At 39.1% G+C, this 15,533-nt stretch overlaps 1 protein-coding gene across 2 annotated transcripts in view; it reads right to left on the bottom strand.

Moving 5' to 3' along the window:
• Positions 1-14,817, bottom strand: part of SNW1 (SNW domain containing 1) — a 32,235-nt gene extending 17,418 nt beyond the window's left edge. For both annotated transcript variants that reach the window (XM_036084365.2, XM_036084364.2), the window contains exons 1-3: positions 14,748-14,817; positions 10,111-10,264; positions 6,056-6,217 (exon numbers count right to left, since the gene is read on the bottom strand). In XM_036084365.2, coding sequence (XP_035940258.1) covers positions 6,056-6,217; positions 10,111-10,264; positions 14,748-14,761 — 330 coding nt within the window. In that variant the 5' untranslated portion in view covers positions 14,762-14,817. The remainder of the gene's footprint in view (positions 1-6,055; positions 6,218-10,110; positions 10,265-14,747) is intronic.
• Between the last annotated feature and the right edge of the window lie 716 nt (positions 14,818-15,533).

Genomic DNA, 15,533 nt, shown 5'->3' on the forward strand with positions numbered 1-15,533 from the left:
TCTCAATACTAATTTAGCATGCAAGAGCCATTTGCTGCTTCTTATTTGGGTATTCCAAAGTTAATAACCCTTTAAGTGAACATCAATAAGATTCTAGCATCTCACAAAGCTGAGTGAAGGACGTCTGAAAAGCAAGATTCCTCCATGGTAATTAACTATAAAACCCCAAATTTTTATTGCTTGAGACCAAATGTGCTGAAGAAACTCAGTATATCCCAGGAGGCAAAGGGGCTAGGGAGGGTTATCTGAAAAAATACAATATACTCTAGAAGGTATGAGGAGCACAAATGAGCTGTGTGAACGATATAAAGCAATAACTCATCTGTGAAACTTTATTTTTATTACTGAAAACTGGCAAAGGACTGGACTGACCTGACAGGATACATCTGTCAACATATTCACCAATTTGGGGGATAAAAAGGAAACACCATCTTTAGACTTAGCTTGTTTGTGAAATCATATGAACAAGGCAAAATACAATTTATCTTGGGGTCGGTTTAAAGCTGCTGGGAGTTATTTTTTGGGGGGGAGGAATTTGGGGGGGAGGAAGGGGCTGAAGGCATTCTTTATCATGTATGTAACATTTCCCATAGAACTATTTCAGAAGGAAAAATGTAAACATCAAGGCTTTTTATTTCAAGATTTATCACTCAAGTCACAATTGGGGGGAAAAAAGGATTTAGTTCCATCAAAATTTAATTCAAGAAATGTTTTTCCCTACCAATTTTGTATTACTATAAGTCTTGTGTATACAGTATTAATTTTACATGTAGAGAGCTCTATGGCCTTAGACTTGCCCTAGAATATTATCCCTTGCAATCTTGCCTTTTTTCTTAATCTCTTATACCCACGGCTAGCATTTACCATTCTTGACCTTTCACTATTAATATTTCAGTGAGAACTCTCAGGTTTCTGAAGAAAACCAGATCCCTCTGACATAAATCAGAAATCTTTGCACTATAATGTAAATTCAATAATCCAATAAACTGTTTTCATCCTATGCCAAAGACCTGAATATCAGCCTCCTGAATGATAATAAATTTTTAAAGCCCCATTTTAAAGCCACATTTAGTAGCCAATCCCTACTTCTAAAACAGGAAAATCAGTGGTTTTATAACAGGGCATTGCTGCCTCCTCCAAGGCACTACAGGCATTTAATAGGTAGTGGCAGTCATGCTAAACATTATACACTGTTCAAGACAGTCCCAAACAATCAAGAAGTGTCCCCCTCCTCCAACATGCATTTGCCAACATATACTCAGTTAATGTTGAATTATTAAATGCATTCAAAAACTTCATGCATTAACCCACCCACTTTTTAAAAAATTGAAATACTTATTTATTAAATTTGTGTAAGAAGCTCAAATGTATATTCCAGGGCATAAAGTCCAGCAAGGAAATACATCCACCAGGAACAATGTTAGAACAGTCCAAGTAGCCACTCTATTCACTATCTTTCTTCTCAATTCATTCAGTGCCCTGCTCATTCTGTTAAAAAATCTTCATTGTGTGTGGGTGTGTGTTTAAAGACTTTATGTTTTTAGAGCAGTTTTAGGTTCACAGCAAAATTAAGAGTAAGGTACAGAGACTTCCTATATACCTCCTATCCCTACACATGCATAGCTTCCCCCATTAGGATTAGGGTTAGAATCAGGGTTGAACCTCTGAGTGGTACCTCTATAAACTACTAGTTTTGGATTCAACTGTAGTGGCTGCATTATAGACAAACATGTAAAGCTTTCAGCGTACAAAGGAATATTACTTTAAAGACCTTTTCGGCCAGAATACGGAAATCTAAAAATAAACAGTTCTAACATTTTTACTCTACTTTCAAAACAAAATAATTACCAACATGTTAGAGAATGAAAAAAACTTTCAGACATTCTCTGGGCATCAGAGAAAATTTGTGGTTTCCAATCTTGAAATTTAATGCAAAATGAGCTAAAACGGTATGTCATTCAAAATTATCAACCTGCCAATACCAAACTACTGTCCTAAAGTTTTGCTTTTTCCTAACCAATGAGAGGAGAGGCAGTACATACCAATAAAGAATAGTGATTATTCCAAAGAAGAAGAGATGTATCAAAAGAAAGGCAGTTAAAGCCCAGTGAAGGCCTCCACGGCACAGGGGACGTTTACAGTATATGTCCTGCTGTATAGGGACCTATTTTTCCTTTTGCAGGAATCAACTATGCTTCCCTACTGGCTCAGAAGTGGTTTTCTGTTATTCAATGAAAACTGCTATCGCTTCTCCAATAATAACTGATGAATGTCTGTGTACCAAAATCTCAAGCACTAAGTTAGATGCCAAAGAGGAATCCTAAAGATATAATCTCTGTCCTCATAGAGCTTACAGTCAAATGACATAGATAGTGGTGAAAGGTTAAGCACAGCGAAAGGTGATGACTGCTATGATAAACATAGGGAAGAGGAAGAAAGGAAACCCCATATAGCCAAAGAAGCTTAGGAGGAGTACCCTGAAACAGTGAAGAGCGAGCTGCGATTTGAAAGCAACAGAAATGAGTCGAAGAATAGGGGGAGGGCTTTCCCATGCACAGGAGGGCATGCCCAGGAAGTTCCCATGGTAAGACAGAACGTGCCATATTAGGGAAGCTGCCAGTAGTTCCTCACAGCAGATCTTTACAGAAAATGCCTGAAAGCTTTTTCTTCTTTTTTTAAAAGATTTAAAAAAATGTTTAAGTCATCTCTACACCCAGTGTAGGGGCTCGAACTCACAACCCCAAGATCAACAGTTGTGTATGTTCCATCGACTGAGCCAGCTGGGCGCCATGAAAGTTTTTTCTTCTTTAACAACCACGCACAATGGTGATTATTTTGTACTGAAAATAAACAGAATGGCTAAAACTGGACTTTTTACTTTTGGATTTCAGTATTGTGGTCATGAGAGTTGAGGCTAGGCTAGAAAGGTAAGGAAGGGGTCAAGTGTGCCATAAGGAGCTTGGCTGGTTACCTTAAAGGCCGTGGAAAGATTTTAAGCATGCACACTTGTGTGTGTGTGTGTGTGTGTGTGTGTGTCTGTGTGTGTGGAGAGAGAGAGAGAGAGAAAGCTAAACAAATAAACAAGGATGAATCTGTTTTTCTAGGCAGGCAGGACAAATGCCAAGGAGATGGGTTCAGACTCTGCTGTGGTAAATAAAGCAAGAAATGATAAGGGCCTGAATTAAGTAGCAGAGAAGGGCATATACTTGGGAAGTGTTAAGAAGATAAATCATGGTGACTAAACAGATGGAGGGCCTAAGGGAAACACAAAGGAATGGAATGAGTGTTCAGCAAAGTCTTTTTAGAGAACACATAGCTTTATGTGTCACATCTGACATCTGAATATCCTTTGACCCAGTAAGTCCACTAAGAATTTATTTTACACAAATATTCATGTGCAAAAAGGTATTTGTACATGGATCTTGAATACAGTACTGCCTGAAAAGTAAAAAATTAGAAACCACCAATGCTTTTTTTTTTTTAAGAAACAACCAATGCTTAAAAATAAAAATTCAGGCCTAAGCACACCATGGAATTATATATAGATCTTTTAAAAATAAAGCAGACTAGGGCGCTTGGGTGGCTCAGTCGGTTAAGCCTCTGACTCTCGGTTTTGGCTCAGGTCATGATCTCAGGGTCATGAGATTGAGCCCCGTGTTGGGCTCCATGCTCAGTGCAGAGTCTGCTTGACTCTCTCTCCCTCTGCCCCTCCCCCTCCCCGTGCACATACTCTCTCCCTAAAATAAATAAATCTTAAAAAAAAAAAAAATAAAGCAGACCTATATATACTAATAAAAATCTTCAGAACATATTAAGTAAAAAAAGCAAGTCTATGAAAGTTATGAATATTAAAATCTCATTCATGTAAAAAAAGATGTTTGTGTGTTTGTATATAAAGTGGGAATATGTATACATCAATATCTAAATCCATAACAAAGATCTGGAAGGATGTATATCATTATAGTAACAGTACTTACCTCTAGGAAGTGAAGTGGGAGAAGTAGGCAGAACTGTATATACATACTTATGTACTGTTGATATCTTCTACAGTAAGAACTTATTATTATTTAAAAAAAAATCATTAAAATAATGGGAAAAAAGAACTCCCAGACTTTTAGCATAGTCAATCAGAAGTTATCACTGCAAGTCGCTGAGTTAGAGAATAGAGAAGGTAGATTAAGTGGAATATTATCCACTTAGGTTTGGGTTTGATGAGCAGTGCTTTGGGAAAATCTAATAGCTTTGCCCTTGCAGACACTAAGATAGAAGGACCTAGAGCCCAGGAGAGAAAACTGGGCTGGAGACACAGATCCAACAGTCACCAAAGTAAGTGGCAATTTTAGCCAAGAGAATAAATTAGATTAGTCAAAGAGATGATGTTGTGAGAAACAAAGTCTAGAGACTTTTGCCAGAGTTTATCTCAGCAGACTGGCTGAGGTGAGGCTCTATTACAGTGAAATGAAGAATGAAAGAAAGTGAAGAAGTAGAGAGAACAGATAACAAGCAAAAAGCTTGAAGGCAAGTGAAGAAAACTAGGTGGAAATTTGGTGGTAGCTAGAGAGAGTCCTGAGGGTAGTCAGGGAAGAATTTTCTTACAAAAGATGAGATGAGAAAAGCAAGCATATTTAAAAGCTCACAGGAAGGAGCCAGTAAAGGAGGGGAGGTGAAAGTCATGGTTAACAAGAAGAATAAAGAAAAAGTGAGGCTGTAAAGGAGAGGGTAAGGAATGAGATCCAGGATACACTACAGCACATCTGGCAAGATTAGGTTTAGATACAAGAGCTTTCTTATAGAGACAAAAGGAAAGGTCAAGACAGAAAGCCACATGTAGGATAAAGAAAGCAGACAATTTTCTTCCACTAGTCTTTATATGCAAACAGATGTCACCTAGTCACCTGTTAAGCTGAGAGGAGATGGAGAGGAGGAGGAGCTAGAGGTTGGAGGAACACCGAGGGAGCCCAGTTGAAACCCAAGACACAGATTTGCATGACAGTGAAACTGTTTTCCCTAAGAACTCAGGGACCCTGATGCAGGAGCAGAGGATGGGCTGTCATTAGTGCTATTGTAGAGGGTAAAATGAAAATGTTTCCAGGACAGCGAGACAAAGGACAGGTACTGAAGGTTCTCAAGTATTTTTCCCAACATCTTTAATTCTAAAGATATCTTTACCTTTATGTGGAGCACTTATTTACGAGGGAAAAAACTAGGTCTTCTTAAAAACAGTTCCCTGGCTCTGAGTATAGCTGCTCTGGGATGAGATTATTTTAAGTAAATTTTATTTTTGGTCTTTGGATTACTTTGTAAGCAGGGCCATCATAAATCTGGATAGCAAGTGCCAGTCTTATACTTAAGGGAGAAAAAAGTTTGTGTAATTCAAATGAACTGTTAAAGTAATTAAATATCTATGTAAGTACTTTGTAAGTTCACGAGAAAGAATCAGAAGACTATACAAAAAAAATAATTTTTTTTTTTGTGGGGTGCTAGAATTGTAGATTTTGAACAATTTTCTAGCATTTAAAAACTGTTAGTACTATAAAAGAGCTTAAAATAATTAGAATTTAACAATTTCAAATTGTTTTTAAAATGTTAAACAAATAGATGAAAACCCCAAGTATATATAAGTTTTCATCAATTTGGGAGACTTCAAAGGAAAAAGTCATTACTATTATGAAGTCATAATATTGTTCATATTGTTATGAAGTCCTATCTTCAGTTAGCCTAAGTATATTTCATTGGCTACTTTTTTTTTTTAATTCTGAGAGAGCACGAGAGCGCACGAGCAAGGGGAGGGGCAGAGGGAGAGGGAGAGAGACAGAGAGCATCCTCAAGCAGACTCCCCACTGAGCGTGGAGTCCAACACGGGGCTTGATCCCAGGACCCTGAGATCATGACCTGAGCCGAATTGGAGGCTTAACCGACTAAGCCACCCAGGTACCCCTCATTGCTACTTTTAATAAAACTAAATGGCCAGATATGTACCATTTACACACAATAAAAAACAAAAACAAACAAACAAAAAACGTCTTCAAAAGATATTTATCATTGAGAGGATTACCTTGTCTTTTGACTGTCCTTGCCGAGCAATTGCATCATATTTAATTTTTCCTTCAGCATCCACCTGAATGGCCAGTGCATTTGACATTTTTTTCTTTCGCCCCATATCAAGTGGATACTGGGCCACATGGATCTCTGGAAAAGCACCTCCATCTCCAAAATCCTATGTATTAAAAAGAAAAATAAGAATATTTAATTGTAATTTCAGATTCAAGATACATTCATTCATTCAACAATTATCGAGATGTTGTTATGCTAGATGCTAGAGATATAGCAATAAAGAAAACAGAGGTCCCTGGTCTTGTACAGTGTACATCCTAGTGGGCACAGATATAAAAAGCCTAATCTTTGGCTTGTGATAAATGTCTTGAAAATATAATGGGACTGCAAACAGAGGCTACTTTCAATAGGGCAGGGACGGCCTTTGTGAAGAAGTAACATGAGCTAAAGCCTGAATAATGAGAAATCAGGCATAGGAAGATCTGAGGGAAGCATTTTCTAGGCAGAGCAAATAGTGTGAAGGCCCTGCTGCAAGAATGAACTTGGAATGTTCTAGGAAACAAGTGGATGTGGGTCTAGGAAACAAGCCCCGATGTGGGGCTGGAGCCTCTAGCTTGCATGGGTAGACAAACACCAGATCATGAAAGGGCTTCTAAACCATGGCAACAAATCTAGATTTTTATATGTTTATATATATTAAGAAATTAAGGACAGTGTTTAGGACAAGGAAAAGATTTTTAGTTTTAGCATATATAATTTTCTTAGTGAGTAACCATTCAAGCTATAATTGCGCAGAAATGTAAAGAATTTTTTCTTGGAACCAGACTTTCATAATGTATTTATTCATGTTCCACGAGAAGCAAATAAACAGAATAGGAAGGCTCAAGAAATGAGTTCACCATTTTTCTAATGGTGACTGTATACAATTATTTAGAAGAGAGAACTAAGACTTCTAAAGTAGAACAAGCTAAGTAAAGCCTGTTGATGAAGTTTAGCATTACAAAAAAAAGGTAGCTCATCAAATACACAAAGGAATATTAAATATAATTTTTAAATAATTTTGTTAAATTTAGTAATATTTGCTTAGGACCTTATTATAATGTACAAAATATAATCCACACTCATTTAATTCTTGTATTTCTTCAACATCTCATATTTTCCTATGGAAAAAATTCAAGTTTAGAAAAGTTAAGTGATTTTTTTTTTTTTTTTAAGATTTTATTTATTTATTTGACAGAGAGAGACAGCTAGAGAGGGAACACAAGCAGCGGGAATGGGAGAGGGAGAGAAAAGCAGGCTCCCCGCTGAGCAGGGAGCCCGATGTGGAACTCGATCCCAGGACCCTGGGATCATGACCTGAGCTGAAGGCAGACGCTTAACGACTGAGCCATCCAGGCGCCCAAGTTAAGGGATTTTCCCAAGATGTCATAGCTAGCATATGCAGGATTTGAACTCAGATCTTTTGACTCCAAAAAACTTTGTATTTTCTACTGAACTAAAATTCCCTTCTTTTAGCTCAAAAAAGGGCAAGTCAGTACTACCAAAAAATGATAGGAAAAAAAATTTTTTTTAAATTTTTATTTAAATTCTAGCTAGTTAACATACAGTGCAGTATTAGTTTCAGGAGTAGGATTCAGTGATTCATCACTTACATACAAGATAGGAAAAAATATTAAAATCAATCATTTAGAGGAGGTTTGATGGAAAAACTTTACGGAACAACTTTTTTTTAAGGTTTTATTTATTTATTTGACAGAGAGAGACTCCCCAAGCGAGGGAGCGGCAGTCAGAGGGAGAGGGAGAAGCAGGCTCCCCGCTGAGCAAGGAGCCTAATGTGGGGCTCCATCCCAGGACCCTGGGATCATGACCTGAGCTGAAGGCAGAAGCTTAACTGACTGACCACCCAGGTGCCCTGAAAATAACAACTTTTATAAGACCTCCTCCTTCAAGAAATATTCCATTAGATCTTGGACATGTGATTTCCTAGGTACAATATGCTGACTTGCTGAAGAAAAATTTTGACCTTTTTAAAAACAAACAATAAAGCTAAGGGAGACATTTTCTTATAAATTAGGTAGAAAATTGTTAAAGCATTCCCGAGAAAGGTGCTACCTGTACCCACGCCATCAATCTGACACATGCTCAGATTTGCTGGGGTTCTTGAAAGATAATAAGCACTTCAGAACTGTGGATGTGGCATTATGCGGTCATTAAGCTTACCAGAAAATCATAGCTTTTACTCTGAAAACTAGAACAAAATGCTTTCTGCATAGAACATTCACTCCCCTACAAAAGCATTCACAGTATTTCCAGATTAGCTGGCCATTTTGGTTTGATTTTCAAATAAACTGTTCTGTTCCACCAGGATATATGAAACCTTTAGTCAAGTAAGATTTTAAGAAGTTAATAGTCCCTGAATGTCATAATGCTGAAATGGAAATATGGATGAGATTTCTGTTGTATGTAAAATGATGCCTGCCACCCCCGCCTTATAATCTATTGAGAGGCAAACAAAGAATATCTAGCATCCCTCCAAAGAGACATACTACCCTTCTCTTAGATAATGCCAATCACTACCTTTTTGCCCCAGATAAGAGGGCATTATAGCCTCCTTGATAATCTTCTATTTTGCACAAATTACACTATCAGTGAAAACAAAAGCAACAACAACAATCCCATAGTAATTTTAGTAAGACTGGCCTTCACACATTAGAATTAATAAGGTCTAGAGGAGAGCTGAGAAAAAAAACAAGGAAATTTTTTAGAAGATATGATCTAGTTGGGAGTTTGTCTTCTAGGCTCTATAGAGTGTTCTGGTAGGTAGGGGGAATCCTAAACATGGGAGAGACTGAGAATACAGATGGCATCTTATTGGGTGCAAAGAACAAATTTCAGTCCAATGAATACTTAGTTCACTAGGATCACCACTTGGAGGCATATAAAAAAAGGTAAGGGCATGAGCCCTTCACATTTGTAAGGTAAAAATCACAACCATAAAAGAACAAAATGTAACAAAGTGATAAAGCGAAAATACCTGGGTACAAAAATGAATGGTATAAGAACAGAGAATTTTAGCAGGGCAGGGACCTTCCTTGGGAAGTGGAGGAAGGAAATTTGCAGGAGTAAGAAGGAATATTGAGAGATGGAGAAGAAAAAGGCTTGATCAAAGAGGAAGTGGTCTCGGGGAAGCAAAATAGTTAAGTCTCAAATATTTGCTTTTCTCCCTAGATGAAAAAGATGGTCAAGCATGGGAAATCTTCCCTGGAATTAGGGAAAGGAATATGTATTGAACTGCAGTACAGGATACAGAGTAACTAGGAGGACAGGTACTGCCAAAGATGTTTGTTTTTTGGGAACAAGCTAGAGATATAAAAAGATCATTCCAGATTTCTTCTTTCTCCCTCACTGCCTCCAATTCTACCATCAAATTCTCTTAAACCTTAAAAAATTTACCTAATCCGTATATTAGACCTATATAAACATTCTCAAATTGAAGACAAGAAAACAGATGAAGGGAGGTCAGGATCTGCCCAGGGACACACAAACAGTAAGAAGCACAGGTATGATGCAAAAACACTTATTTTTATTTATTCTTTTAAACTACTTGCCAGTGCTCTTGCCACTATACTTAACGGGAAGGAAATCAGAAAAAGAAATGCTGCTGGAGTTTTCCCTGGAGGAAGGCTGTCTCTGCAGGGTTATGTGGCATTGTGCGTTCAGGGAGAAGGGAGGGAAAGGCACCCGAACATGGAACTCATTCTTTCATTTTCTCCTCTTACTTTCCCATTATTTTCCATATGCAGTAATTGCTGATTTACAGAGGGTATGTTAGTTTCTTTTGTACATGTTTAATAGTTGGACATAAGAAGAGATATAAGCAGATACAATTCTCTTGTGATCACAAAGCAGCGATAATAAGCCAGAAGAAAAAGATCAGTGCCCTAAGGGGAGTACACGTCTTACGAACACACAACCAGGATTTCTAGCATATTGGTATTCATGTGCAGAGGTTCTAGGGTTTAAATTTATTTTACAAGCGTTAGCACAATTACTTACCTCTAATAACCGAGGTATCCAGCCTTTCCGGTACCCGTATGGGGGAGGTTCTCTTCGGGAGGAGACCAGTGAGGTCTGTCGTGATCTCTGGGATCTTGCCTTTTCTTCAGCCTCAAGCTGGTCCTGAGATAGCTGAGTAGGTGCAGGTAAAAAGCTATAAGCAAAGATAATAAAAGTCAGAATTTAAAAAAATTCTTACATTTGATCATTGCAATTTGGCCATCAGAGACTATTTTACTATAATACTTTTTCCCTTGAGCAGAAGGTCAAACATTTTGATGATTTACGGCAGTGTTAAATATCAGTCATTTTGTCTGAAAAGAAATAAATACTCAGAGACATACAATAAAAAATGTTTGACTAGGATGCAGGCAAATGGTGCCCAGAATAAAAAAATTGATAGTTCATATAATAGATAAACCATAAACTACTGAGTTTTTATGCTTTCTTGTAACAAGCAAGGAAGCATCCTCTATTACCCAGGGGCCAACTGTCTAGTATATGGTTGCCTTAGTGTCTTTACTACTTTCATACTCCTTATTTTTAACTGCTTTACTTTTATGCTTCTTACTTTTAACTATTTTAGTGTCAATACAAAAAAATAAGTATTAGTACTGAATGTAACAAAGAGGTGGATAAAAGAAAATACAAGTTGCATATTTAACTGTGTTTTCCCAAAGGTATCTAGTTTAGAATGCAATTTAAAAGTTAAGAGGTCAAAGATTCAAAGCAGAAATTCTAAAGATGTAGTCTGTTATTCTTTAATCAAAGCAGCCTTTCTACCAAGCAATTCTTAGCAACTTTGAAGTATGATAAATATTATTATAGAGATACCCCAAAGGACCACAAAAGGATCCCAATAAATGAATAACACATTTAATGGAAAAGTTAAGGTTTCTTTGTGATTCTTGGCTAGTAAGCATATTTGAGTAAACAATAGAACTTATTTATTCAAAATATTTACTGATCACTTGGGTGTAGGTACTGTGCTAGGTATGCAAGACTATAAACTGAGAAAGGTTACAGTTTTGCAGAGGCGAGACAATCCCTCATACAAATCCATAATTACAAATTCTGTTAAATGATGAAGGAAAAGTATAGAGTGCTATGACAACATACATAAGAGGGATCTAATCCGGTCTAGAGAGTCAGGTACTGTGATGGTTAAGAGCCCAGAGTTCAAATCCTACCTATGCCAGGTAGTAACCCAGTAAGTTACCTACCTCTCTGAACCTCTGTCTTCTCATCTGTAGAGACAGATCGAAAGACTACCTACCTCACAGAGTTGCTCTAAGTACTAAATAAGAAAATCTATGAACCCCCGGCACAGTGTCTAAATACTGTTCAATACATACTTGATTATTCGGAGCTCCTCCAGTTTGGGTTAGTTGCCCCCATCCATGCTCCTACAAGACTCCCTATGCACCACTACTATAACATCCATCTTACTGTATCAGAATCATCTACTCATTTACCTTTCTTTTTCTCACTAGACTAAGCAACTTGCAGGAATCATGCCTTCTGCTTCTTTTATCCCTAACTCTCCAGGCATTGTCTAGCTCACAGCAAGGGCTACTTAAATGTTTGCAGGAGAACTAAATTCACTCTGCCCTTTGCACTCACCATCTTTATGTCACTACAATGTTATATGCCTTCAGCCATCTCAAGATCTTCACATTTGCTATTCCATCTGCCATAAAATATTCTATTTCAGAACATTCTTTCCTATAGTGCTTTTATAGAAAATTCTTCCCCAGTTTATTCATTCATATTTAAAGATTTTAATAAGTAATCTCTACACCCAACATGGGGCTTGAACTTACAACCCCAAGATCAACAGTCCCATGCTCTACTGACTGAACCAGCCAGGTGCCCCCATCCTAGGTCTTTCAGTCTTTCCTTCTTAGCATTCATGTCTCTTCTCAATTATACCTCCCCACAGCTGTTTTCTGACCACCTCATCCAAAACGGCAGCCCCGCATTTTGAGTCACTCTGTCCTTTTATCTTTATTTTATTCCTAGTAATTACTACCTGAAATCGCATTTTTTTTAAAGATTTTATTTATTTGTCAGAAAGAGAGAGCGAGAAAGCACAAGCAGGGGGAGCGGCAGGCAGAGGGAGAAGCAGGCTCCTCGCTGCACAAGAAGCCTGATGTGGGACTCTACCCCAGGACCCTGGGATCATGACCTGAACAGAAGGCAGACTCTTAACTGACTGAGCCACTCAAGTGCCCTGAAATTGCATTATTGATTTGTTTACACACACACACACACACACACACACACACGAATATGGTCTGTCTCCCTAGAATATAAGCGCTTTGAAAATAAAGGAGTTTGCCAGACTGGTTTAATACTGTAAAACCAGCACTAGAATAGTGTCTGGAACATGGTAGACCTTTGGCAAATACTAACTGAATGAGGAATGAATGGATGGATGAATGGAGTCAAAAGTTTTGGGCTTCTACCATAGTTATATTCAGTACACCATGTATATCTAATACATAGGAGGGATACAAAGATGGTTACAAAGAAGCCAAAATATTTATTTATTTTCTCTTTTCTTTACCTTCTGCTGGAAGAACTGGTTACCAATATGATCAAAAGGCAGGCAGCCTGCCAAAGCAAAGAGTTTAGACAATTCAGTAAACAGATAACTTGGCCTGGATTAGGGTCTGAACATACTCTAGTCTTCCAGAGGGTCTTAACTGTGCTGCTTCTTGTAAAGGATGACATTCCCACAAAGAGGCACACTCCTGTGGTGGCAGGATAGGGGGAAGGAGTACATAGTGGGCTGTGGGTTGCATATGCAAGCAGAAGTCTACCTCAGTGGTTCTCAACTGGGGGGCAAAATAACTACAATGTAGGTATTTGACAATGTCTGGAGACATTATGCTTGTCAAGTCTTGGGGACAGGGAATGGAGAGGGGACGGGGGAGGGGTGCCACTGGCATCTAATGGATAGAGGCCAAAGATGCTGCTAAACATCTTACTATACATAGGACAGCCCCACACCAGAATGAATTATCCAGTCCAAAACATCAACAGTGCCACTGTTGAGACATCTTAGTCTACTCTTTCCCCTTCACCAAATAAAGCATATTAAACGCAAGTGATATTATTAGATACATAACCCCAAATACACTTGAATTTAGAGAACTAAATCAGTATGATTTTAAATCTTTAGTAACAATAATTGGTGACACCAATACTGTAACACATCAGTATGCCAAGTCCCTGCTGTTAAGTAATCCTTGGTAGATGTTGGAGATAAATAACATTTCACCTGGAATCATATCAAACAGAACTCAACGAAATCAGAAAACTATGTAGTCCTCAAGGCTAGCCACTTAAAGACCGCACTCTACCACTGCAATTTTAAGCACACAATACCCACAACATCTCTGTTATTCTTCCCGTGTCCTTTTCAAATTCCACCTTTTCCACAATACCTTTCCTCATAACTCTGGTAATCTTTGCACTCAAATGTTTGCTGCTTGTAACATTTACTAAAGAAAACTCCCTAGTCCATTCAACTTATTTAATCTAATTCTTTTGCACTTAAGGTTAGTATTACACAAGTGAGCATTCTGTGTTATTCTTTCTTTCATATCTGTATGTCTTGTACCCCATCTTCCCTGCAAAGACCGTTAGATTTCTTTTTGTATACACACAAACCCTAGGATAGAGCAAGGCACCCAAAATTAATTCCCCCAAGAATTTTCTGATTAAAACATTTTGTGGGATTAACTGTCATCAGCCAGGAAAAATAAGTGTGAGGAGAATCAAGTGTGTTTAGGGAGCTCAAGCTTATGTCCTAAAACGATTACTTTCTTTACAACCATCTTTGACAACTCAACTTTTCCTGCTTCATTCGCAGGGAAAGTTTTTCTACTTAGATGGGGCAACGAGGTCGCGGACTAGTAGGAGTTATGTAACTCCTCGGAATCTCCCAGTTAAGCACCTTTTTCTCAAAGGCGGGGACCGCTTTACATGCGGTTACCAAGGCAACTGGGAACAGCAAAAATCTGAAGTGGTTCTATCTACGGAAGAAATTCTAAGGTCCAAAGTTAAAAGTGCGGAGCAGCAGCGCATTATTAGTAAACAGTGGCCACCACCAGTGGCTAATTTAAAAAAATCTCTGTTCAGTGCCGGCCCCCCCCTTTTTTTCAGGAATCCTTGTTTCGGGGCATAGGCGAGACTTCGGCAGACACACGGCGGTAAGCCGGACAGTCGGCTCCCGCCGCTTCACTTCGCTCAAATAAGCCACTGCCCTCCACACCCCCGCCGTGTCCGCCCGAGCCGTGGACCAGACGGAGCGCTCTCCACAACCCCAAGATGCTCAAGCGAAAAACACGTGCGACTCCTTGGCATCTGAGGCCGGAGAACTATTCGCCACGCCGAGGCTTTCGGCCCTAGTGAGGGGACGAACTCAACCCGGGAAACTGCTCAGGAAAGACCCCAGCTTCAGTGAGGCCTAGTCGCCCCGGAAGCCGGGAGCAGGGCCTAACCGTAGTCACAGCCCACGTCGCTCTGTGTCCCGAGCCAGGTCAGCGCCCGGAGACAGTGGGCAGAGAAATGAAAAAGGTGGGTTCTCCCAGACCCTTCCGTATCGAGGACCCCCATCAACAACCCACCTGGTGAGCGCCATCTTCTTCCGCTTCTTCCAGCGCGAGCGACAGCACCGCGGGGCGGGTCTTTCCCCTTGATGGGGAGGGGAAAGGAAGGAGCTCGCGATGCGCAGGCGCCTAAGCCGAAAGGCCTTCTGGGATTTGTAGTTCTTTGAACAAGAGTACAGTTCGGTTCTGTCCTAACCAGACTGAGCGGTTATGAGATAAGGGCTTCAGTTAAGAAAGGCAGATGCATCCCTTGTACAGTGTGACAGAATAGGGCGTTCCCTAGGCAAAATAACAAAGGTGAGATGCCTTTTAAGCTGCTTATTTTGTTCCCCACTCAGTCTCATTCTCCTCGTAGGGATCCCCAATACAAGAGTATCCCAGGAACGGCAACGTTAAATAAAAGGGTGACAGGGTTTTAAAAAATAGGAAATCGTGAGACTGTCGAATCGAGAGTTTGGGGACGCTCTAAAAACATTCACACTCGAAACTTTTCTTTAAACGCTGTCTCCTACCTCCACACCCCACCCCCAAAACACTCTCCTGGGAAGGTATTGTATGATCCTTGGTAAGTTACCTTTACAACACTTCTTTTGTGTATTATGTTCTGTTTTTATGTATGTACGTGTTTTATATTACGTGTTTTACGTAGATAATGGGTTAAACATAATCCTCGATGAACCGGTAGGATAAATGAAATCTGCTTACAATACTGAAGAGAGGGAAGTAGGTGGAGTATAGATGAAATGAGAATAGCCGTTTTTGATCACTGTTGAAGCTGGATAATGGGGAAAGGGATGTTCATTA

This window comes from Halichoerus grypus, chromosome 8, assembly GCF_964656455.1.
Source record: "Halichoerus grypus chromosome 8, mHalGry1.hap1.1, whole genome shotgun sequence".
In the NCBI taxonomy this organism is placed as follows: domain Eukaryota; kingdom Metazoa; phylum Chordata; class Mammalia; order Carnivora; family Phocidae; genus Halichoerus; species Halichoerus grypus.